The following is a 25423-nucleotide window of genomic DNA, read 5'->3' as shown; positions in this document are numbered from 1 at the left end:
ATCCTTGGGGTGGACCAGTTTTTGGCGTGTTTTGGGGTTTGAAAATCACAGAGACACACGTTTAGAAAAAATGCGTCTCAACTGTTCTGATACTCCTGACACATATGGGATCACTACGGGTTTTTGCTTAGGCAGCGGTTGTCCTTCTCTCCTGGATCGGCTGGAACTTTCTTTTGGCGCCTTCCCAGCTTTGACATTGACAGCTTTGGATCTCATCTTTAACTTACAGAAGAACTTATAGCCTTCCAAAACACTAAGTAGTGGTTTTAATAGTGCTGTGTTGATACTATATCTTTAAATAAATGTATATTGTGATTATGGCTGTTGGCCTTTGGGGTGGTTTTTTCTGCAGATCATTGTGTAATTAGATCTCTGCTTTCTGATTGGTACTGGGATCTAACCTGGCTTTCTATATTGTGATTGTTGCTTGTCTTAAACTACACTGACGATGGCTTCATTGTTGTGTTTTTGCACTTTAATAAATGCAGTGAAGTATTTTTTTTTTCTCAGACTGGGAGCGTTCTCTTTCTTTTCTTGGTTCTCATGTTTAAAGAAAGACGGCGTGAAGCAGCAGAGAGCGTTGGGCCGAGGGCTTGTGAGGCAGAAAACATGTAAAACTACAATAATAGGCGCTGACGTTCACTGTCAACACTCGTTTAATCACAAACGTCTTTATTTTTAACAAACAGAATCATCAGAGAGCAGAAATACAGAGAAACAACATGACTGCGAACACACCGATACAGCTCGCTCTGTGTATGTGTGTGTGTGTGTGTGTGTGTGTGTGTGTGTCTGTCGAGGTGTGGGTGGAGGGGGTATTAGTCACCAGAAATGGCACAGAGCCGCTCTCTCTCTCTCCCTCTCCCTCTCTCCCAGTAAGTGGGTCACTCCATCTGGAGCAGAATATGGAAAAACAGCAACACAACATTTTCTACCAAACAGCTTAACACACACACACACACACATACAGACACGTAGAAGAAAAAACGCTTGTTTCAGTCTGTCTGAAGTCAAAGTACCAACACTGAAGCGTTAGCCAGTCGGCTGCTTAGGTCAGATATCACTCATTTAGATACTGGATTAGATCTAAAGGGGTTCAAGAGTTTATTCTTTAGATCTCTAAAATGCAAACTAACTATGTGTTAGTTACCTTTTTCATGTATTACATGGATTTTTTTAATCAGTACCTGAACCTAGTTAAAAGCGCACCTTCTGACGGACTGTGGACTAACTTTTACAGTGCTGTGGAAAAGTATTTGCCTCTCTCTAGATTTCATATTTGTGTCACTTAAATGCTTCAGATCATCAAACAAATGTTAATATTAGACAAATATAACCTGAGTAAATGCATAATGCAGTTTTTAAATTTATTAAGAGAAACAACGTTATCCAGACCTACCTGACCCTGTGTGAAAGAGTAGTTGCCCGCAAAACCTAATAACTGGTTGTGCCATCCTTGGCTGCATGAACTACAATCAGGCATTTGTGATAACTGGCAATGAGTTTTTCTCACCGCTGTGGAAGAATTTTGGCACGCTGTTCTTTGCAGAATTGTTTTAATTCAGCTACACCGAGGGGTTTCAAGCATGAACAGCCTGTTTCAGGTCATGCCAAAGCATCTCAATCGGATTTAAGTCTGGACTTTGATGCTGACCTTAACTGAGGAAAATAGGCCTGCAGTTCTTTAGATGGTGTTGTGGGTTCTTTTGTGATCTCCTGGATGAGTCATCAATGCACTGTTGAAGTAATTTTGGTATTCCCACCACTCCTGGGAAGGTTCATCACTGTTCCAGTTTTTCTCCATTTGTGGATAATGGCTTTTGCTGTAATTCTCTAGAGTCCCAAAGCTTTAGAAATGACTTTAATTTTTTAAATTAGGTTGAAATTTCTAAAACAAACGAGGACCTCCTGTAGTACTTTAGAAAAGCTGTTGTACCTCTAAATTTCCAATAAGGTGTTTTACTTTCTGAGGGCATTGCCACCGGGTGGTTATCATCTGTAGAGGATTTCTTTTCTCATATATTGAGGTTTCTCACGTGACGTCATCTGTACATATAGAACGAGACACAACCATCAGTTTGGTGCGTGGCTCCTGTAGGTTGCTGGCTGTTGCTGGGTGAAATTGGCTGCAAAGAGCGTGTTTCACCAAAAACCTCATTATGGTCACTGTGGTTGCCTGTAGTTTGCGTAGAAGATACCAGCGTGTCCACAAACACAGGCCAGCCACCACCGGGCAGCAGTACTGTAATGCACTTCAAAGCACTTTAACGGTTTTACTGCCACTTTGAGAGTTGCTGGCAAGTTTGTAGACAAATCAACCACAACAATCACAAGGTTTTTCTTCCAACTGATCAAAGAGCGTTTTTACCTAGCGACCAGATTGTTGTAGACAGGTGTTTAGTCCTGAGTGATTGGGGCCTTTTTTATTCATCGTATTTTGTCACCAAGATTGTCACAAGTCCACAATAATATAAACTTGTCCACCACTAGGGGGTCAATGTCTACAAAAGTCCTGTTGTGAAGACAGCAACACCACGTGAGAAACTGGGACTGTTGTAGAGGGCCGTTCAGTTCTAATCAATAATAATTTTCTCGCTTTATGAGCTTTTCACTCCACAACAGTGCCAGTGCGCTGCATTGTCTGCTTTGCTCTAGATGGGAGCACAATTTATGAAATTAACATACTATGAACTTGAAACTACTCATTGAGACCATGACCCCATCAGGAAAATGTTTACTAAGATCATAAATCAAGCGGGAGATTTGCCATTTTAACCAAATTACTTCTTTTTACACCAGATGAGTTATCCCACACTGGGCATTAAAAAATAATGCAGGGTTAACGCTGTAAGGGCATCTGTTACATCATTTTTTTAGTCTTTATACCAAAATGGGTGACAACCTTTGATTAGCAGTTGTGTGAATAACTGGTAGAGAAAAACACTCAGCTGTGCAGCCTCTGTGGAGCTCTGTGTGTTCTTATTGAAGGTGTTATTGTTGGGATTTGAGTCTCCATTTGAGAGTCAACTGAAAGCAGCCAGTTTTTCTGACCGGCCTGTGTGTTTTACTAATAACAGTGTGACTGTATTATTAAAGGATTTCCATAAACACTGTCATTAACATGACTGACTCAGTTTGGCTCTGTCAAAAAACAGACTCCAGCCTTTCTTTCACCTGTTTGGTCAAACTGTAAATGCTACCTTTATTCCTAAGGAGTGCCATCTTTTTTCACTAATACGTTATCTGAATAATTTATTATGAAAACTGCATTTATGAATCAACATTTGTATAAAGATGAGTGTCAGTTCATTCTCGACTAAAACTGACACACAAGAGCATCAAGAATGTGTCAGTGTCTGACCGAGCTGTTTCACCCCCACGGTTACAGCTCATAGCTAATCATCCTGTTTAGAGGAGCATGCTGACTCCAGATAACATTTGAAGCATTATAAGGAAAAAGTCGAGATATAAATCTTAAGTGCTGTTATTGGTTGCAAGACGAGAAGAAAATGATGATGGGGATGATGGGGATGAACAAACGGTCTAAACAAGCCGCTTCAGTCCTGCTGCTCTGATTCACGGGGAGAGAAATCACTTCATCCTGATGACTCACTGATGAGTTCAACAGGCAAAAAACCCTCCGAAGATAAATAGATGGATACACTGTGTGCTCAAAAGTATATGGACATCCTTGTTCACAACCTCTAACGGATTGGCTGCTCTTTGACAAGGATCTTTTCTTAGATCCTTAACAGTGCTGTAGGGGTCCTAAGGGTGGATTTTGGTGACTGTGGACTTTTCCTGTTTGCTGAGACCACAAAACATTTTTTCTAAACTTTGACTGAGTCCTGTGTTTCCTAAAAGCAACCATAGATTATATGAGTTATGATGGAGCCACTAGTAGTAGATAGATTTTGGACTGCAAAAATGTTTATGAAAGATTCACAGATGTTGGTCAACTCAACACATTTACCTCACTGTATTTATATAAAATTGAATCTTGTTACACTTTCTTTTATAACATTTTTGCTTGTTACGAATGAGTTCTGCAGGTTTGAGGATTTCAGCATGTCTCAGTCTTCTGCTTCTCTTGAATATCTCAATATACAGTAAATCAAAACTGGGAAACGTAATAGGGAACCATCTGATGTGCAAATTTCCCCAAATTTCTCAACATGAAACTGAAAAAATGTCCCTAAAGGCCACAACAGAGACAACACTCCCTTTACATTTCAATGGATTTGGTACTTTCATTATGTGAACAGAACACCCAAGGACACTATTGTAAAATGAGTGTGATGTGCTTTATCTCTGTCATAAGGCAATCTCCAAAATCCCAGCTGCAAGTGTCTAAAAAAAGAGAGAGAGAGAGAGAAGCAGCGGTTGAATGTTTCATCACTGGTATATTGACACAAACATCTGAACACAGCAGAACAAAGTGAAGCGTAATTAACACAAACCAATTTATAATAAATAGACACGAAGAGGTTGAACAAATCAGATTGTACATACACACATTTCAGTATATTAATAACAACAACTTTTATACATTTGTACAAAAATAGAATCATTAGAGACATCAAAAGCCTCTCTCAAGTTCAAAAAAATAAATATCTGCTTGACACTTGCCAACAGTATATTTGAGAGTCTCTGATTTGTCAAACACAAAACACGAACTCTAAAAGAAACATCTGTGAGCAGTAAATATTTCTGTCTGTCTTTGCAGTTACATGTTTTTCTGTCTGACAGCTGCAATCTGCAAACGTGATACAGATGCTGATTGGACAGTAAAGCCAGTGCAAAACAGAGTCTGAAATAGAAAGGGTCAATTAGCCTCATGGCTGCAAATGTGATAAAATATCAACCAGCACACTGCATAAACAACAACAGGATTGTTAGGTGAGTAAACAACTGTACGACTAGATTAAAAGCCCAGTCTGTTAACTTTTCACAATATAAATCTGAGGTGCACCCACATCCAAAACTTAGAAAATCCACAACAACGTGTACAGTTATCAATCAACAAGGTACCCTCACATGTAACACAAACTGTGGGCTGTATTCTTTGTACCTTGGAACCAGTTGTGATCTTTTAAATGTCTGTCATAAATCAGCTTTTAAAATCATACAAATTCAGTCAGGCAAAGTTTGGACCTTTGGGCCCACTAATGCCCACTAATCATCCTCAAGACCCCTCCAAACCCCCTAGGGTCCTCTGGAAAGCTATTAAAGACCTCAGGAAGTTTCACAAGGACTGAATTAACCTCTTTATGGACCTCACGGACCCCATCAGAGACCAGAATTTGAATATATACTCAGGGAAACTTGGCAAAATCATCAGTGATTCTCACGTACCTGTGCAATATTCTCAAGAATATTTATACAATTTTAAGGAAATCTGCCTGTCATTAAGAGCCTTCCCTCAAAGTCTACAGTCTAGTACCTTGCAAAATCCCATTAGGGCTCTCAGGATACCTGTTCTAGGAACTTATGAAGGCCCTGGTAGAGGCAAATACCTTGGGGAACTACAACCTATATCTAAGTCCACCAGAATTCATTCTAGTACCTGTACAACCCTTATAATGATCTCACCCCTCCAGCACCTCAGAGTTCTCCCAAAGGCATTATCAGTTTTGTCAAGGCCCTCAGAAATCCCATTAATGACATTGACTTCAGGACCTCAGAGCTGTCTGACCAAGGACAATTATTATCCTCAGACTTCTACCACTACAGACTTTTACAGTGTACTTAAGAAACCTACAAGGTCATTAAGGACATCTCAAAACTTTTCAAGTTCCAGTGTTTGTAGGATTTCTAGGTAAAGCTAAGCTCACCCAAGTATCTCTGGAAGCCCAGAAGGGAGACCAATATGGACCTCGGGATCTGCACCATCTGCAGAGGTTTTCCTATCCCTCCTTAAGGACCTCATTTCTGCAGAAACCTCAATCTTTAGATAAATATACATATGAAGAGCATTATTTTTCATACCTGAATATATCTGAGTGAATTTTCCTCCCTGTATGTTTTAATTACATTTAGAAATGTCAGTTTGACCTTGAATTGAATCTGAAATGTATTCACGAATGCTTTATTCCAGCATCCTCAGATGTATCGTTCTCTTTGTCAAAAAACCTTGGAGGCCCATTACAGCCAGGTGATAAAAGAGATTAAATTCTTTCTATGACAAAAATTTAAGAGTCAACAGAACATGTTTTCAGTCTAATTTTGTGGCACAAATCTATGAATATTTTTTATTTCCATCTATTTTTCCAGCATCAATGGGCTTCTATATAACCTGCTAACAAATGCACCAAATAAACTCACTTACATGAACCATTATTTTTTTTTATAAGATAAAAAGTAAATCAGTAACAACATCAGAATAATGAATATTAGTCAACACTAATTTTCTTGTTTCACAATAGTATGAATATAAAACAGATATGAAACAATTCCTTTTCCATAATAACAGTTCATCATCTGCAGAAAAGTAAACAAAGAGTCAAATACCTTAACTTTTAAAAAAAATAATTAAATTCTTCCAACACGGGATTGTTTTGCACGCGGTCACACAAAGTTAAATGTGAAAACAAAAAGATTTAAATGATTTGGATTCCCTTTGCAAAGTTATACACATTTAAACTTAAAACAAGTGCAGATCTTACTGTGCACTTCCTTTGTTTGTAACTCAAGAAAAATCCCAGCAGATTACTCTGACAATCTTTCAAAAGTATTCATGAACACCAAAACTTGCATGTTTATGTTTGTCCCTCTGGAGCCATTCATTTGCCTCTGGAACCATTAGCCTCTTGAATTTTCAAAACTGCCACCATTTTCCAAAATTGCTATTAATTCCAGCGTAGAAAAAAGCAATCTTTATGTGTCGAGAGTATAAAAGGTGGACATAGCGTTCACGTCTGAAGAATGAATCCAATGTGGAAAGACGTTCGAAATTCATCCTTTTTAACATCTACCAGGAAGCATCTGCTCTGGATGCAAAAACATATCCAGTCTGGCAGAAGTCTGAGGAAAAAGGATGTTTGAACTTGACCTCTCTAGACCCTAACCCTAACCCTTGCTGAATATATGAGCTCAGTCGCGGGTTTATCATCACTTTGAATAAATCCAAACATAAGTTAATTGTCTAAACTGTCTAAACTGGTCTTAAAGGAGGATTATTGAATAACAATCTGTAAGTCTTTAGCCAGGGTGTGCATGTGCACATACCGGTTTATGTGTGGTTTCATAGTCAGACCCACCCCATCGTCCGTCACATCTAGTTTCAAAACATTGAAGGCGGCAGTGAAATCTAGATGTGAAATCTTCCTCTAGAGGACTGAAAACAGGACCTCACAAACCAGTAGATGGTAAAAGATGAATACATACACCTTTTATCTTTTGAATTCCACATACTTGCCTTTGGGGAAGTCAAATTTACGCCTTTAAAGCTTCTTAAGAGCTACTTTGTTTCACATTTACAAAATTTTTTACAGTTTCAAACATAAAACACAGGTTAAACTGCAATTGAACTTTCATTAGGACAATGTAGCTAACACTGAAGAGACTGCTGAATATGATCCAAAGAAAGAGAGAGTTATATGTGTCAGACCTACAGGCGTCACATAAGCTGCACGTGCTGTGCAGGTTGAGAGATTATCCTTCTATGACCTTGATATGCATACTGCAAATGGTAGGCAGGTAGGGGTCAATCCAAGAAATCTAGTTGAAACAAAAGTACCTCAACAATTTATCCCCTGTTCACAAAAATTTTTGGAAAACAAAGTTGAGCTATGATACAAACAAAACTGAGGTGTAATTTAAGAGTGTAATTTTAAAGTGGACTTATATTTGGTCAAATGTGTATCTTTTTGTTTTTTTGCCACATTTGGTGGCCATCATGAATTTTCAAAAGGCTAATGATTACCTGTGAACATTTTGGTACTGATGAAGTACTTCTCTGGGAAAAACATAACTTTAATGTAATTTCTTTCTCAAAACACTTTGAAAAACCTCCATCAACAAATGTGACTTTGTAGGCCAGACTGGAGCTTAAAGAGTGATTAACATAATCAGACTACATACCTTTGCTTTAAAAACAGAGCTGTTGAAGTTGAAAGATATTGTTTGTAAAGAAGCCGGTCTTTAGTTGCATTAACACACTGTTATGAAATTAAAGAGATTAAACTGATAATCAGATTACAAAGCAAAAAAAAACTAAATAATGCAGCACAGATCATGTTAAATGAAAATGATTAAAGAAAGTTTCTTCTGACCTTGAAAACAGATGTTTGTAAATTATGACAAGAAACCACAGTTACATTTCCTACTCTGTAAATAAAAGTAATCTGATTACATGAAAGAGTTTTTCATTTCATTTCGGTATTTTGATGCTATGATAAATCTTCTCAGCTCGCACTGTAAAAACAATATTTTTTAGATAATTTACTTCATCTGTAACATCTTAAATATGTTTTTAGTGTGAATAAAAAAAACAGAGGTGGAAGGTGTGATGTGTGAAAAATGTTGTGAGCGGTTCATAATAAATGTGGAAATCTGACAGTTTGTTCCACTTGTTAAACAAATGCATTGTGTGGAATCTGAACACTTTAAGTCTCAAATGTTGCCAGGTGTTCTTTAAGAAGTTGTCGTCCGTAATCCAAACCTTGCTTGCATTCTTCCATTTGCTTCCTTTCCAGTCTCCTCTGTAAAGCTCCGCCCCCTTTGGCTAGGTGACAGAGAGTTTCCGGGACTCTGAATGCCGTTAACATCCACCTATCCTTCTGGAGGCGTTGATGACACGAGCCGCTTACTCTCTGCTTGCTCCAACTGAAAGCACAAGCAAAATCTTAAAAGTAAATGGCCTCTTGGCATATTCTCGCGATGTCCCGCCTCCTCAGCAGCTGGAGTCCTCGCTGCCGGTGCCTCCTCCTCCGGCCTTGCTGGCAGCTGATGAGCTTACCGAAATCTGGCAGCCATTTGTGACGTGACTCATGACCTTCTGTTTCAGCTGAGCGACCTGTTCCCGTAGCATAGCGGCGGTGGAGGCCAGGTCCGAGTTCTGGCTCTTCAGGACTTTCACCTTCTCCTCCAGCCGTGAGATGCGCTCCAGCTTCCGCTTGCGACATTTAGATGCGGCAATCCGGTTGCGAAGTTTCTTGCGTTCTGCTTTGATTCGCTCCTGTGTCTCCAGGTCGATTGGCGAGAGCGACGGTGGCGAGGTGGGGTCCCCTGCAGGATGAGGGACCTCAGGGACAGTCTGCGGGGCATCCAGGCCTCGAGGGTGTGGCTGAGGTGCTCCACCTCCACCGTGGCCTGAGCCTCCACCATATGCCATCTGCCCTCCAGAGTATGGCATCTGGCCCGGGTTGTAGCTGCTCAGGTTGGTGTAGATGGGCATATCTCCGCCTGACATCAGATTCCTCTGGTAGGACGCCTGCAGGGAGACACTAGAGGATGAAGGCGGAGACATGGGCCCACCTCCAACCAGCTGGTTCTGCTTGTGAAGGTCTGCCAGCGCCTTGACAAAGCCATCAGCAAATCCTTCTTGCTCGTTGGTGGCCTGGTTGCGGTACATGAAGGGATTGGTGGAGTTTGGCACCGGGCTGGTGGTGACCAGCCCCTGGTTGGACTGAATGATCAGGTGCTCCAGATCTGGGGACGCCAGCTTTAGCAGGTTCATGTCTGCTGAGGATGCTGCAGAGGACGCTGCTGATGTCATCAAGGAGCTGTTGCTAGCCAGCCCCAGGATGTTGGGGTTCCCACCCCTCCCTCCTGCTCCACCACCACTGGGGAAGTGGTGACTTCCTGCCATTGACATGGCTTTCTTACTCATCAGCATCTTGTTTCCCGAGTAGCGCTCGTATTCGGCGATCTGGCTGAAGCCGGGCACAGCGGGGGAGTCATCGTGGTAGAAAGGAGTCTCCATCTTGGCCGTCATTGACAGAGAGGCGTCTCAGAAGAAATCTTCATAATCAGATTAACCTGAATATGAGAGCTGATTGAAACGTTCCACTGACGTCTGCGTCTGGAGGATGAAGGCAAGACGAAGAGAAGAAAAAGAGTTCCTGCAGGAGGAAGAAACATATCTGTGAGAGGAAGAGGAGGACCAAAACAACAGGACAATCACTACCCCTCACCTCTCATTCTCCTGCTCTGTTTGTGGGTTCATTTCACCCTGAGCTAAGGCTGAAGGAACACAGCCACCTCTAATTTGACAATCATGCTCACCATCTTTTCTATTTCAGAAATGTATTTTCATGACATCAAATATGTGTCTGCATTCACGTCTTCATACTGTTTGTATCCTTGTTTGTTCCTGATTTTACAGACAACATGCCTCACTGCATTATGACTCAGTGATGTTCATCAGAAACAAAAACGTTTTAATAGCACTTGCATATCCAGCTCCAAACTTAACTACACCTTGTTCTGAAAATATGCTCAGTTGTATGGCCTCTAAACTTGACAGATTATTGCTTGTAAATATTTCGTTTACAAAAAAATTGGATTAAAGCTTCTTTTCAGTTGTCTGTGCTATCAAAAAACCAAGAGGTTTAATTTACAAGCAAATTAAAGGCACACGGGTTTTCTAATTGTATGAATAATGAGAAATATGTTCTTCTTATTTTAGTCCTGCTGATTGTTTCCAACTACACCCTCCTGCACTGTAGCCAGTCGTCCTTGTTCTACTCTGCAGTCTCTGTGAGCTCAGCACATGAACCAGCTCTCCACCTGTTGCAGGTTCTGGTTAGGGTGATGCTTGAAGTCCCAGCAGAGCAGAACAAAGAAGCCATTGCCAGCTGCAGTCCAGGAGGGTGGAGTTGGAGTCCATCTAAACATGGGATGAGAAACTGAAAGAAATGAAAAACTGTCATATCAGCAACCCAACCAGTGTTTCCCACTAATGTGAGTTCTTCATAGTAACATCTCTAACTGATCAGCTAACCCTATAGCAATAATATGAGCTGCTAAAATTCTCTAAAAACCAAGAAAAAGTTCTCCTTTACAAGAGGCTACACTGGTGGATTCTTTATGAAAAGAAAGGAGCCCCACAATTCACAACACACAGTGTTCTACACTTTATACTTACAAGCTGCTGATATGTTTCTGACCTCCAACGACAGGCTGTTACACTTAGACCTAAATTCAATATGCTGCTGTAATAAAATCTGTTTCCTTGCAAGTTGTCGCTTTCTGAGAACAGCAAATATTTGTGAGTCTTAATAAAGGCAGTTGGTGCAGTGGGTCATCTCTCCTGGGAGACGGGGGAATATGAGTGGACAGGATGAGCAACTAATGTAACTATGACAAACATTTCCACTTTTAAAAGGCAACAAACGTCTACACTTGGAGGATGATCCTAAAGCAAATCCACCATGATCCTTGCATGGGTCTTCAGTAAGGCTGTTACGGTGTAAAAACTAGAGCTGGCTAAGTAAACGATACAGGATCCTGTCAAAAAACAGTTATTACAGAGTGTCTTACACATCCCTGATTATGTCGAGATTTCCCTCCAAAGGTGAGATTTACAGCTTGTTTAAACTTGTTCACTGGGCTGCTCCACTAGTGAAACCTTTATATGACGAGCACTGATGGTCTGATAGAAAGGAGCAGATGTACTCCTGAGAAGAAAGCTCAACGTTAACATGACCGTTGCTCACTGCAGGAATCCATCATGCTGTAAACATTACAGAGGAGTCTGTTTCAGGTATTTATTGAAGTCTCATTAAATGGACAAGCTGTCGCCTCGTTCTCTTTCAGCAGATTTGCAGACGTGGGTGAAAAAAATGACCGTACATGCGTTCAAGTTTGGAAATCCTGGGATTTCTTGGGCAATTTTTTCCAAACTATAATGTCTGATTGTGTGAAGTGATTTTAGTGAAACTTCACTTTTGAATTGATTGAATACTTTTGTAGTATGCAGTATTTTTTGTAGATGCTTTGTGTAAGCTATTCTACTTGCTGTTATAGGTTTTGTTTGACATTTTGGCTGCTGCTACAGTATTTTATCAACTTTTGGGAAAAATAAAGCATGTCTCATATCCTATGAGTTACTGACTCAGAGAGTCAATTCAGGTCAGTTCAAACTTTACCAGCATGTGTATGGTCGTGTATTTTTAAAGTTTCTATCTCTGCAGCAAGAGGAGCTGAAGCGACTACACGACAGTGAGCTAATTTACTCAGAATCTGACCGGTCTGAATGCCTGCAACAAGATCAGCTGCACTCACTCCTTGAATCGTCTTTGGATGATACGCCCAGTCATACCAAAGCTTGGAAAATAACCATTTGTGTTCTAGGATATAAATGTCATAGATTTGAAGAAAACATTGCACAACCATTTTTTCCCAAACCACAACATTTTCTAAACCTAACTCATTAGCTTTGATAACAAGTGACTTCTTATCAGTAATTAATGATACATTAACGATCACCTAAACTGAGTGTAAAAATCAGTCATGGAATGACCCGACTTGTGGTCTCTGGTGTGAGCAGTGAAATGATTCATTCGACTGAAATTAGGGCTGTTCCTGACATTTAATTTGTGTTTTGTATCAGGAGGGAAACTAACACTAGGAAAACAATGAAAACTGGGCACATTCCAACAGAATGCGGTTAAACATCGGTCGTACAAATACTGCGTGGGAATTTACGAACCATTTGAAATCATTATTCACCTCCCCCAATAATTACTGTTTTAAATGTCACTGAAGAGTGGGAAACTTTGTCTAATGTGTTACGCTGCTCACACGCAATGCTAAATTAATTTGCCGAGTGTTGCTAATGTCAGTATGGCTAGCACATGTGGCTCTCCGTCCTTGCATGCTTCCACGTGCCTTGTGGTTAATGTGGTTTTCATTTTGCTTCAGTTCTTATGTCAGCTTACTCTGACACCACTGATGTCCTGCAAACCCGATCTGGTTGGTGCGGATGCCAAACTTCGCACATTTACATCCTCTTGTCAGAAAAAGGAGGGCCCTCCGTCTGTCAGCGAAGGTCGGCTTTTATCAAAATAATTCACTTAACCAGCTGGCATTTCTGGCACTGACCAGCAAGAGCAGCAAATTTAAAAGTCAAATTTGTCAAATATGTATGTGGACACGATGAAACTGGACAGATAAGATTTAATTTCATTAGATTAGAGTTTGAGGCTATTTCATGAACTGTGTTTAGGGTTGCCAGGTTGGGTTGACAGATGGGTTAGATATATAGATTTCTTGGAGATGGTTTTGAAATAGGAGAGAAAGCTGGGGAATATGAGAGTGCTGGTGGGCATGGATAAACCCTCCAGAGATAATATCAAAGCACGTGTAAGCAGAGGACCATGGATTTATTTATTTATTTTGTTGACAGCAGTTTGAGAGCGTTTTTAGAATATTTTATATTAAATATTAGAGATAAGTGTTGCACCTGTCTGAATGGATTGAAGTCTTTGTATTTTAATGCTTCATTTCTTCTCTCTGTTTATCTGGCTTTACTGTGTGGGTAAAACAACAGTGTGTATTCTATATATAACAAGTGTTGTTGGAGCTTTACCCCTTTCAGTTCTTAACCTCTTCTCCGAGTCCAGAAAGACAGAAACCTCTAGTCTGTTTCCACAAAAGGGCAACACATGGGTCTGAAAATATTTTTTGCTGAAAAGGAAACACAGTGGTCGAGTTTGAGTTACACGGAGAGACAAATAACCAACACAGTGACAAGCGTCACTGTAATTCCTGAATCCTTTTCATGAATAAAAAAAAAGAAATTACAAAAACATCCCCTCTATCCTTTAACCTCAACAGTTCAGATGCAGTGTGTGTCATGTGGTGACGAAACTGACCACGAGGCGAGACGCTTGAGGAACTGATTCAGCTCAGGTCCACCGTCACCTCGACTCTTTGCTTCCTTATAATTTAATCAGAGCAGCATATTGAGAAATAAGAGAAAAAACCCTCAGAGTAAGAAACAGCAGTCAAGGTCATGCGTGAGGAAGATTTCCCCACAGGAGAGGAGTGAAAACGTCAGATAGAAGTTAGTGTGATAATCACGGGCTGCACACAGGTGATTATCTGAGCTCAGGTGACTAACAGCAGCCCAGCACGATGAGTCTGAAGCTTACAAAGACAAACAGGCTAATGTGACATTGATGCAACTCTTAAAGTTAAAACAAGGGACAACAGGCATCACTTGATGCTTAAGCTAATGCAAAAACAGCTTAAACATCATGGCTCTGAACATACTGGAACTTCTAAGACTTTGAATTTTTATATTCTATTCTACAGTGGGGCAAAAAAGTATTTAGTCAGCCACCGATTGTGCAAGTTCCCCCACTTAAAATGATGACAGAGGTCAGTAATTTGCACCAGAGGTACACTTCAACTGTGAGAGACAGAATGTGAAAAAAAAATCCATGAATTCACATGGTAGGATTTGTAAAGAATTTATTCGTAAATTAGGGTGGAAAATAAGTATTTGGTCACCTCAAACAAGGAAAATCTCTGGCTCTCACAGACCTGTAACGTCTTCTGTAAGAAGCTTTTCTGTCCCCCACTCGTTACCTGTATGAATGGCACCTGTTTGAACTCATCATCTGTATAAAAGACACCTGTCCACAGCCTCAAACAGTCAGACTCCAAACTCCGCCATGGCCAAGACCAAAGAGCTCTCGAAGGACACCAGGAAAAGTATTGTAGACCTGCACCAGACTGGGAAGAGTGAATCTACAATAGGCAAGCAGCTTGGTGTGAAAAAATCAACTGTGGGAGCAATCATCAGAAAATGGAAGACATACAAGACCACTGATAATCTCCCTCGATCTGGGGCTCCACGCAAGATCTCATCCCGTGGGGTCAAAATGATCATGAGAACGGTGAGCAAAGATCCCAGAACCACACGGGGGGACCTGGTGAATGACCTGCAGAGAGCTGGGACCAAAGTAACAAAGGTCACCATCAGTAACACACTACAACGGCAGGGAATCAAATCCCGCAGTGCCAGACGTGTTCCGCTGCTGAAGCCAGTGCATGTCCAGGCCCATCTGAAGTTTGCCAGAGAGCACATGGATGATACAGCAGAGGATTGGGAGAATGTCATGTGGTCAGATGAAACCAAAGTAGAACTTTTTGGTATAAAGTCAACTCGTCGTGTTTGGAGGAAGAAGAATACTGAGTTGCATCCCAAGAACACCATACCTACTGTGAAGCATGGGGGTGGAAACATCATGCTATGGGGCTGTTTTTCTGCCAAGGGGACAGGACGACTGATCCGTGTTAAGGACAGAATGAATGGGGCCATGTATCGTGAGATTTTGAGCCAAAACCTCCTTCCATCAGTGAGAACTTTGAAGATGAAACGAGGCTGGGTCTTCCAACATGACAATGATCCAAAACACACCGCCCGGGCAACAAAGGAGTGGCTCCGTAAGAAGCATTTGAAAGTCCTGGAGTGGCCTAGCCAGTCTCCAGACCTCAACCCCATAGAAAATCTGTGGCGGGAGTTGAAAGTCCGTGTTGCTCGGCGACAGCCTCAAAACATCACTGCTCCCGAGAAGATCTGCATGGAGGAATGGGCCAAAATACCAGCTACTGTGTGTGCAAACCTGGTAAAGACCTATAGTAAACGTTTGACCTCTGTTATTGCCAACAAAGGTTATGTTACAAAGTATTGAGTTGTATTTTTGTTATTGACCAAATACTTATTTTCCACCCTGATTTACGAATAAATTCTTTACAAATCCTACCATGTGGATTCATGGATTTTTTTTTCACATTCTGTCTCTCACAGTTGAAGTGTACCTCTGGTGCAAATTACTGACCTCTGTCATCATTTTAGGTGGGGGAACTTGCACAATCGGCGGCCTACTAAATACTTTTTTGCCCCACTGTATCAGCTTTTAAAGTATGTCTGGTCTGAGATGTTGAACCAGTAAGAGCGATCTGGTAGGCTCACATGGATGCATATTGTTATGATTATTTAGTGTCTGTAGCATCATTGTCTCCAGACTTTTCAGTCTGGAGGCAACACCTAAAACAAAGTTTTAAAATAAGTGGTAACTGTTTTATTTAACCCAGCCTATAATCTATTTCTCAATCTTGCTGAATAATGATCATATAAAACAAATTTTACGTTCATTATTAATACTGGTAGAAAACATGTGAAGATTATGTGTATGATTTGAACTTGGGTTTGCTCATTTCAGTTTAGTTTTTACTGTAAAAGTTTACTTTTTAAAATTTATTTTATTTATTTTAATTTATTTAATCAGTCTCAGTTTTAGTCTTTTTAATTCTTAATTTGTCTTAAATTATTTATTTTATGCAGGGTTTCTCTCAAGGTTTTAGCAAAGTCAGAATAGACATTACAGCCCGATCTCACGGCAACAAAACATGAAATGGTGACAAAAAAGCAACCTGTTTATTTGTGTTCATGGACACAAACGGTCACGTGTTTTCATGTCAGTCAGTCCACGTGATGAGAACTGGTGTTCAGGGAAAAACAAAGCAAACAGAAAGACGAGAAAATTCATGACCAGAAACAAATCAGTAGATTCGAGACTTTGATTATTTCACAAGCTGTTGGGTAATTACAGTACAACAGCTTTGTGATGGCAGTTGAGAGTCAAATCTTAAAAAAAAAATGCTTCAAAGCATCATCGGGCAGCTTGTGAATCCACATTTTACCAAATTCACAAAAGCGAGAACTACAGATATGTTTTATTTTATTTCAGTTATCCAAAATCATCTCAGCAAAAATATTTTTCCAAATCTCCTTTTTATCTTTATTTCCATCAACAAGAGTGAAATTAGTTAGTTTTTAGATCAGTTTTAGCTTCCTTTACCTTCAACCTGCATAGGTGGAGTTTTTGTCCTTTATTAAAAAGGAACTTGCAAATGACCACAACAGTAGCCTGAAGGTGCTTTATATCATAAGGTAAAGACTACGTTAACTCACAGAATTAAAATAAAAATTAGAATAAAAATAAAAAAATTATTAAAAAGTAAAAAGCAAGCAGTTGGCGACAGTGGGAAAGATAAACTAATTTTTAACAGGAAGAAACCTCTGGGAGACCCAGGCTCAGGGAGGAACAGCCAACTGCTGTGATTGGTTGTGGATGAGGGGAAGACATATGAGACCAGACAGATGAAAAACCATATTCAGGAACACAAAAAACCACAGAGGAGCCAGAAAACTACAGATTATAAGATGTGACAGTTTTCACAAACTCATTTTGGTTTTCATTGCACAGCACGTAGTTTGAAACGGTGACAGCCAAGTCCTGTCACATGTCATGTAACATTTGAGTGCTACGCCCACAAATACTTTTTCCTTTTTTAAACATTTTCAATCCACACAAAAACACTAAAACATTGTCAAGAGCTCACCAAAGCAACACATGCCATTGTAACCCTACCCAGATAGAAATGTTAGCTAGTCATAAGCCTTTTGTTTTTCAAAAGCTCTATTTTCAGTTCCTTTAAATCCTGTTTACATTTGGACAAAAGGAAAAAATACACAAGAAAGGTTATACAAAATGCCCATATATGTGTGGACAGGGCTTGAGAGGTCATGCTAGATTAGTCTGAAACTGTCTAAACATGAAGAGGTGGCACGAGAGTGCGACGGCCATCTTCTACATTTATGCCCCAAACTGTTAAGATTGCACTGCCCTTCACATCTAGCTCTGGGCTTCAAAGAGAGTCTGGCAACCATTCACAGCATAAATGGGTGGGGATGGATCTGACTGATAACATTATAAATCCCACCCTGAGAAAATATGTTCACAGCTCGTATGCCATGTGAACTTATTTTGTTTCACTTTTGAGCAAGTGGGCATCGTTTTTCGAGTTTTGCATCTCCAGCTCCAGTATGAACCCACCACTTATTCCACTGTACGAGCTGGGAAAGCACTGGAATACATCAGCATTTCCATGCTTCCTCCCACCTACAGACATTTAACTCCTTCTTCCAGCCCTCGCCTCAATGCTCCTAAACAAAGCAAGGCGCCTTCCCCACTGTCATTGTTAGTTAGTGAGCAGCGTTTAGAAATCTGGACATCCCACTTTCTTTTACAGACAAAGCAGATGTTTCTAGAGCAACGTCACCTACTTCCAAGGTGCATAAAGAAGAGCATTATTCTAAAAAGGTATAGAAATCAGCCAACCTTACACATTCATGTGCATATCCACCAGTAATCCTCGATGTGATTAGTTGTTTTCTGTACATGTCCTATTTAAAATGTTGGCTGTAATCTGTTTTATAGCTGACTGATGAGGTCAGAAATGTGTTGGTCAAACGGTAAAGTTCTTACTACTGCAAGTTAACTTCCTCCACAGAACTCCAGCTAACATTCGAATGTTTCTCAAAACTGGCAGGGAAGCTTTCAACAACACAACACAAACACAACTCTGACTGTCTTTAGTCCAAAAACAACACAACACTTGAGCTGGAAGTGAACGTCAGCTCGAAAACATTAGTTGCGCCACTTTAGCTGCAGAAACCAGCAGAAACAGTAGACCTGCTTAATGTCACAATTTAATGAACCACACTGAGAATAAGTAAGTCCAGCTTTAACAATGTGTCTTATTACATGTGATTAACCAACACAGTGGCACAAAGAGGTACAAGACCCAATATGTTTTCACTTTACAGACATTTCCATGCATGTGTAGTCATGCTGTTAAGACAAGATACAGGTCATTATTCCCAAAGGTCAGAAGATCCCTGTGTTACAGCAGCCGAAACATTAAACACAGCCTGCAGCAAGTAGAGTAGTTAAAAAACAGAACAAAACAAAACAAAACAAAAACACTATGACAAAACAAAATAGCTCCATGAGGTAAAAAACAAACAAACAGAGGAGCTGTAAAACAGCAAAAAAAAGAAAAGAAAAAAAAGGAGCTCAAAAGATAAAAAATAAAAAACTTTGCAAATTAAAAAAAAAAAAGTATAAGAGTATAATAAAATAAAATGGGTCTATACCGTAAATTTGCTCAAAAAAGGGTGTCTGGACCCCGGACCTCTCTTTGCATCTCAGATCAAAAGCACAGTCACAGCTGGAAACTCCCAATCACACCCAACACAGCAGTTTATTATTATTATTATTATTATTATTATTATTATTATTATTATTAATGTTATTATTATTATTATTATTATTATTATTAATGTTATTATTATTATTATTATTATTATTATTATTATTAATAATAATAATAATAATAATAATAATAATAATAATAATAATGTTATTTGTGGCCAATGAAAATCACTGCCCTCTGCTGGACACACGACTTCCTAAACGACCTCCAGTGCAGTGTTCTTCCTTATTTATCATCCAACATGTTCACATTTTCCACAAACTCTCCCAAATCCGATGGTAACGTAACTACTCAAACTTCATAACTACTTAACTATTTTAATTTTCTACCGCTTGTCACAGCTGCCTCCCCGCTTCTAATCCCAGCACTGTGCGGCGTGTTAGTCAAAAAGCTGATTTTTTTTAAACATAGAATAAAGAAATATGAAGTGCGCAACAGTTCATTAAACCAGCTGCAGCATTCAAACCCTGCTTACATGTTACAGTAGATGTGACAGTGATGAATATAAATCCCAGTAAGCAGTGAAACAGTCGTCATATCACACTGAAGCTCGTTAATAGGAAGGTCAAACACCTTCATCCTCCTCAATGCTGTGTAAGCTATAATTTATAATAACAGGTAGTTTTCAGTACCGACACTCTGATCAGTCCTCTCCTCTCAGGACTTCATCAGGTGAAGTTCCGTCAACTTCAGACCGGGTGAAACCAGCGCGAGGCATCATTAACACTACCATCATCATCCTCCCCCTCCTCATCACCGTCCTAACCGACCGCGGCTCGGTGTCTCATCTAAAAAAGTCCAGCATGACGAGGCTGGGAGGCGATGAGAGCGGGAATAATGTCTGATAAAGGCTGATACTCACAGAGAGACAGGGAGAGCTGCTGAACCATCCGAGAGCAGAGAGACTGACTCAGAGAGAGAGCGAGGAAGAGCGGCTGAAGTCTCTCTCCATCACAAAGTGACTCACTCTGACGCTTTCTGCTCCTTATCTCTCCAACGCGCCTCTAATGAGCGCCTTTATTTATACACTGACATACTTCACACGGGGAACATATATATGTGATATATATGAGCCGTGAAAGGTTGAAAGCCGTGCCTCACAGGTTGGTAAATTGATGGACCCCCGAAAAAGAACCCCCCACACCGACTCTTCCTCTAACGTCCGCTTGAGGATGACTCCCCCTGAATCAGTCCCTTACACTCCCTTACAACCTGATTCTGAGAGGGGTTTGGACTCCACTCTGACCTCACGCATGACCTTTCCTGGACGTAATTTAGCTTCTTTTTTTTTTTTTTATCCCCGACATTATCTCACACTTGTCACTTTTAATCTGTCATCTCACATATATAGGTGTACATGTTCACTTATACAAAATTTGATATTTTCTACTTTTGAAATACAAAAGAGGCTCAGCTGTGGAGGCTGGAGGGGTTGGTAGTGGAGTAAATTATTTGACCTTTTTGGTACATAAGAGACCCAAATTGTACAAGTCACAGATGTTTGTGCTTTATTTGATTCATGAATTCAGTTTGATGATTAATGATCCACAGTGTGGTGGCTTACAGGTACGCCTGATCCCGGGAGGAAATCAAACAAACTGAACATGGAAGCAGCTAAAAGTCGCTTTTATTAATAAAAATTACGTCGCTTGGTTAACTTTAGGCATTGAGGACTTGGTTATTCTGATTCAGTAAATTGATGCCTTCTTGCTTTTCCTACACACAATTTGCACGTATGACATAAAACTACACAAATAATACACAACAAATTTGTGCTCACTGTCCTGAAGAATCTGTATAATTAGTTTCTGTGAAAAACAAAACTTTACTTTTTTGTGGACTGTAAGACTGGACTGTAATTACACATCCTTCTAACAACTGTGCAAAGAGTCTTTTTTTATCTGTTACTCATAACTCAGGCTTAGATATATCACACCCACTGATCGACCGGACCAGTCCCACAACTAAAAAGCAAATATTCACAAAAAAAGTCATGAAAAGTAAACTATTGGTTTGTGTTTATGGATTTAAATTGTCAGGTTTCAGTGTAAGTCAACGGGACTGACTCATCCAGAAAGTTGTATATTTTAAAGCGTGTCACAAAGTGTCAGAGTGTCGTTGATGGTTAATTTATTTTTCTTACAGTTAAGTGGAAAAGTGAAAAACCTTAAGCTTTATTTTAACAGTTACTGAAAGATGTTTCAATGATCAGTAGTTCATGCAACAGTAAAAAGTGTGACAGCCAACCCCGGTCCATCCTATATTTATATATATCCCTGCAGGGAATGTGTCGTAACGGCAGCCGTGAAAACAGATTCTTAAGGGAACTGGGAACAGTTACATTTTACAGTTACATAAGAAAGTTGTTTTTAGTGTCTACAAAGTAACTGATTTTAAATGAATAACTTAGTGAAGAAGAATTCAAATGATTTGTGAAAATCTGTCAAATTTTAGAACCAAAACTGGGTCTGTGGTGTGAGCAGCAAAATGATTCCAACCTCCAAATAAGCGTTTTTCACCAGTTAAAAGAGGAAAATATTTATTTTGTGTATGTGGCTATAAACAAGTGCATACATGATTGTGGTCAGGTTGAAAAAAATATGCCAAATACAGAGCAATACAAAAGTGGCCCAGACCAATAAAACCAGAGCATAAAGCTTGTAAAAAAACAAAACAAAACAAAAACTATATATGTTTAGACAGCCTATAAAAACATACAAGAATATTCTCATTTTGCGTTTTAAGAAAATCAAGTGCCATTTTACAGTATGTCTCCATGTTTGACAATTTGTTGTTCCACTTTCAGTGAATCTAATAAGTAAAAAAAAACTTATTGTGTTTGGTTTTTCTGTAATTTTCTGACTCTTCGTTGGGCCTGTTGTAGCCTCAGTTTTAGCCAGTTTATGTTACCTCTTCACAGGTGATTCAGTTTCCGTTCTGCAGACTTTGGAGGACGTACATAATTATAACTTTTGTGTATATCAGTTAAGCTATGTGTTTATCTGTGTTTACTTAACTTTTCTTCTTATGCCTCTATAACATCTTTCACCTTTCTGTCATTCAACTAAAAGTTAATTTAACTGAAGAAAGTAAGCAAGTCTGCAAACACCATTTTAAAGAGTGAGAGTGCTTTGAGGTGTTCATATCCTCTTTAATTTATTTTTAATACTTTTATGCTGCTGTATCTTCTTCCATGAAGGTTTAAATATAATTTTAAAGAATTCTCCACACTGCCGGAAACATCAGTCTGATGTAAAAGCACCAAATTACCTTGAAGTCGAGCGAGGTTACAGTACAGTGGATCAGACCTCTCTGACATCAGTGGGAACAGATGCATTAATCAACAGACAGATTTAATTAAAAATACTATTAAATAATAGATGATAGATGAGTAATGATATGAGATCTGATCATGTTGTGATTTGAAACTGTTTCTGTTGATAAGTAAACATGATTGAGCCTCGCTGTATTCAGCCAACAGCCTAAAGACAAGCTGACAAATAACCACAGTGTGTGTGTGTGTGTGTGTGTGTGTGTGTGTGTGTGTGTGTGTGTGTGTGTGTGAAGACAGATCAGTGTGTTTTACTTGGCAACCAAAGTAATTACTGTTCTTACCGTAGGTGGAGCAGCCAACACACACATACAAAATGTTCAATGCCTGTTCAGAAGATGATGAACTGAGTCTTCCTTCAGCTCAGAGAAGCGTGCTGGAGACCACAACACAAGCATATTTAGATATCTGTAAAAAATAATTGTGAAAAAGTATTTGCCCCCAGCCTGATTTCTTAGTTTTCTTGTTATTTTAACCAACCTCTTTCAGTGCACCATAGGGCAGCTGTGGCTACAATGTAGCTTACCATCACCAGTGTGTGAATGTGTGTGTGAATGACTGAATGTAGTGTAAAGCGCTTTGGAGTCCTTAGGGACTAAGTAAAGCGCTATACAAATACAGGCCATTTACCATTTAACCTGGCCCTGTGCGAAAGTCTTTACCCTCTTTGTAAAATCACTTTTTAGAAAGCTGAGTTCAAGTTCATTAGCCACACCTATTACTGCGAGACCTGTTGAGCCAAGGAATCACTTAAACAGAACCTGTCTGACAAAGTGAAGCAGGTTAAAAGATATCAAAAAGTAACATGACAGTTTCATTCTACTGTCTAGAAACATCAAAGCCACTCTGGTCAGTCTGGAAAGTGTTACGAAGCAGTTTCTCAGGTTTGGGACTCCATTGAACCATGGTGAGAGCCATCATCTACACATGGAGAAAACCTGGAACAGTGATGAGCCTTCCCTTCTAGGAGCCTACCAACATAATACAAGAGAGCACCAGTGACTCATCCAGGAGGCCACAGGAGAACGCACAACAGCATCGAAAGAACTACTGACCTCACCTGTCTCAGATAAGTTCATGAGTCACCAATAAGACCGGGCAAAAATGGCCTCCATGGGAGAGTTTAAAGAGAAAGCCACTGCACTGCTGTCCAGAAAGAACACAGAGGCTCGTCTCACGTTTGCATCTTGATGATCCCCAAAACTTCTGGGAAAATACTCTGTGGTCTGACGAGACGAAAGCTGAACGACTGAAAGATTGTCAACGACAATCTTTCCTAGCACATTAGAGAGGCCCCTTCACTGTCCACTTTTAAAACACGTCTTAAAACCCATTTTTACTCTTTGGCTTATGACACAGTCTGACCCTGATTTTATTGTTTTAATCTAATGTGCTGATTTTATTGTTTTAAATGTTTTGTTTTTTTGTTTTGTTTTTTTATATATATATATATATTACCTATCTTATATTATTATTACTATTTTTCTCATTTTTTTAACATGCTCAATGTATCATGTTTGGCATGTCAAGTGTACAGCACTTTGTGTTCAGCTGGTGGCTGATCTGAAAGCGCTATATAAATAAATTGCTTGCTTGCTTGTCTGCTTGATAGATTTGACTGCAGTGACAGAGACTAAAGCTAAAGACACTCCTTGTTTATTTTTATGCCAACATTATCGTTTTACTTTTTTTAAAAACATCTAGCAAGGCCTCCCAGCTTCAGAGTGATTTAGGAAAATTTTCACAACTTAACAAGCAGAGAAGGGATCTAAACTTTTACCTCCAAGATGAGCTGTGGTTTCTATATATGACAGGCTCTCTAACTCTACACATGGCAGACTGAGGCACGACTGAACGTGCAGTAAATCTAGAAGGATGCAGATCATTTGACTTGCCTATGGGGTATTTAAAAGATGTTGCAGTTACTCCCGGGAGCATCTGCTGGTCACGTAGTGATCAAAACCCTCACCAAAGTCGAGCTGTTACACTAAAAACAGGAAAAATTGTCCGCAGAGTGAAACAGATTTCCCTCAGAGGACAGTTGGCTGTTCAGGTCGAGTTCACTGGAATGCAACGAGGGGGAGAAAAAAAAACTCTGAAACATCTGAAAGCGATCAGCGAACATGACATCATCTGAGCAAACAGGCGTGATGACATCATACAGTGCAGGAGATCAGAGAGGAGACTGCAGGAGACGAGGGGGGAAAAGAGGAGGCTGGAAGGGTTAACTCCTCATATTTGAAATGACGTTGACTGTGAAACATCCAAAACAGAGAGTCCGTTTAATCCGCACATGTTTCAAATACAAAAGCATAACAAGTACATAAAAGCTCCAGGCTTCATTACTGTATGGAACAATGAGTGGAAAGATCTGCGTGGGGGACCTTTCAGCACTAACCATGGTGGCCAAAAGTTTATGGGTTCAAAAGTAACTGGACATGATCCAGTGGAGAAAAGAGCTGAGCTCACTGGTGGATTACACATGACTGAGAGACTTGGACTGAGATGGAGGTGACAGCACAAGTGATGATAATGAGCCTCAAACACACAATACAAACAGTAACGTGTGTTAGTGTAAGCTGCAGCCACCAGGAATGACAAATGAAGGCAGTGTGGAAAAAACTGCTGTTCCTCCAACGTCCACTAGAGGCAGGCTCTAAAAGTGAGTCAGTCCCATTTAAAATTCTAATTGACTGTGTGCACGTTAGCATATGCTACTTCCGGTGCGGAAACTCCTGTGGGGAGCTTTGTTTCCGGCGCCTGGTTTATGGTCCAAAACAAGTTAAGCAAATGAATGAATCAAGCGGCGATTTGCATTTCTATAGATGTCTTGGGCATTTACCCAATATATCTGTAAATGATGTTCATCGACTTGTCGATATTTTTTCCCCGCGCCTCAGAGCAAAAGAGAAAATGGATTCAAATGTTATATTTCTCAGCTGTCCCTCGTTTATCGCGGGTGTTATGTTTTAAAAATAACCAGCGATGGGTGAAATCAAGTAGCCAATTTTATTT

The 25423-nt window shown here is 39.9% G+C and overlaps 1 protein-coding gene across 1 annotated transcript; it reads right to left on the bottom strand.

Annotated features, from left to right (window-relative positions):
• Positions 1–8893: 8893 nt before the first annotated feature.
• Positions 8894–19983, bottom strand: june (JunE proto-oncogene, AP-1 transcription factor subunit). The gene is made up of 2 exons (XM_085357923.1): positions 19940–19983; positions 8894–10064 (listed from the first exon to the last, which is right to left on the bottom strand). Exon 2 carries the CDS (start codon positions 9935–9937, stop codon positions 8894–8896), a length of 1044 nt encoding a protein of 347 aa, XP_085214049.1. The 5' UTR covers positions 9938–10064; positions 19940–19983.
• Between the last annotated feature and the right edge of the window lie 5440 nt (positions 19984–25423).

The sequence above is a fragment of the Diplotaxodon limnothrissa genome, linkage group LG7, assembly GCF_057381915.1.
Source record: "Diplotaxodon limnothrissa isolate DT_005_m linkage group LG7, D_limnothrissa_male_GT1.1, whole genome shotgun sequence".
Taxonomy (NCBI): Eukaryota; Metazoa; Chordata; class Actinopteri; order Cichliformes; family Cichlidae; genus Diplotaxodon; species Diplotaxodon limnothrissa.
This window is presented reverse-complemented; position numbering and strand designations above follow the sequence as displayed.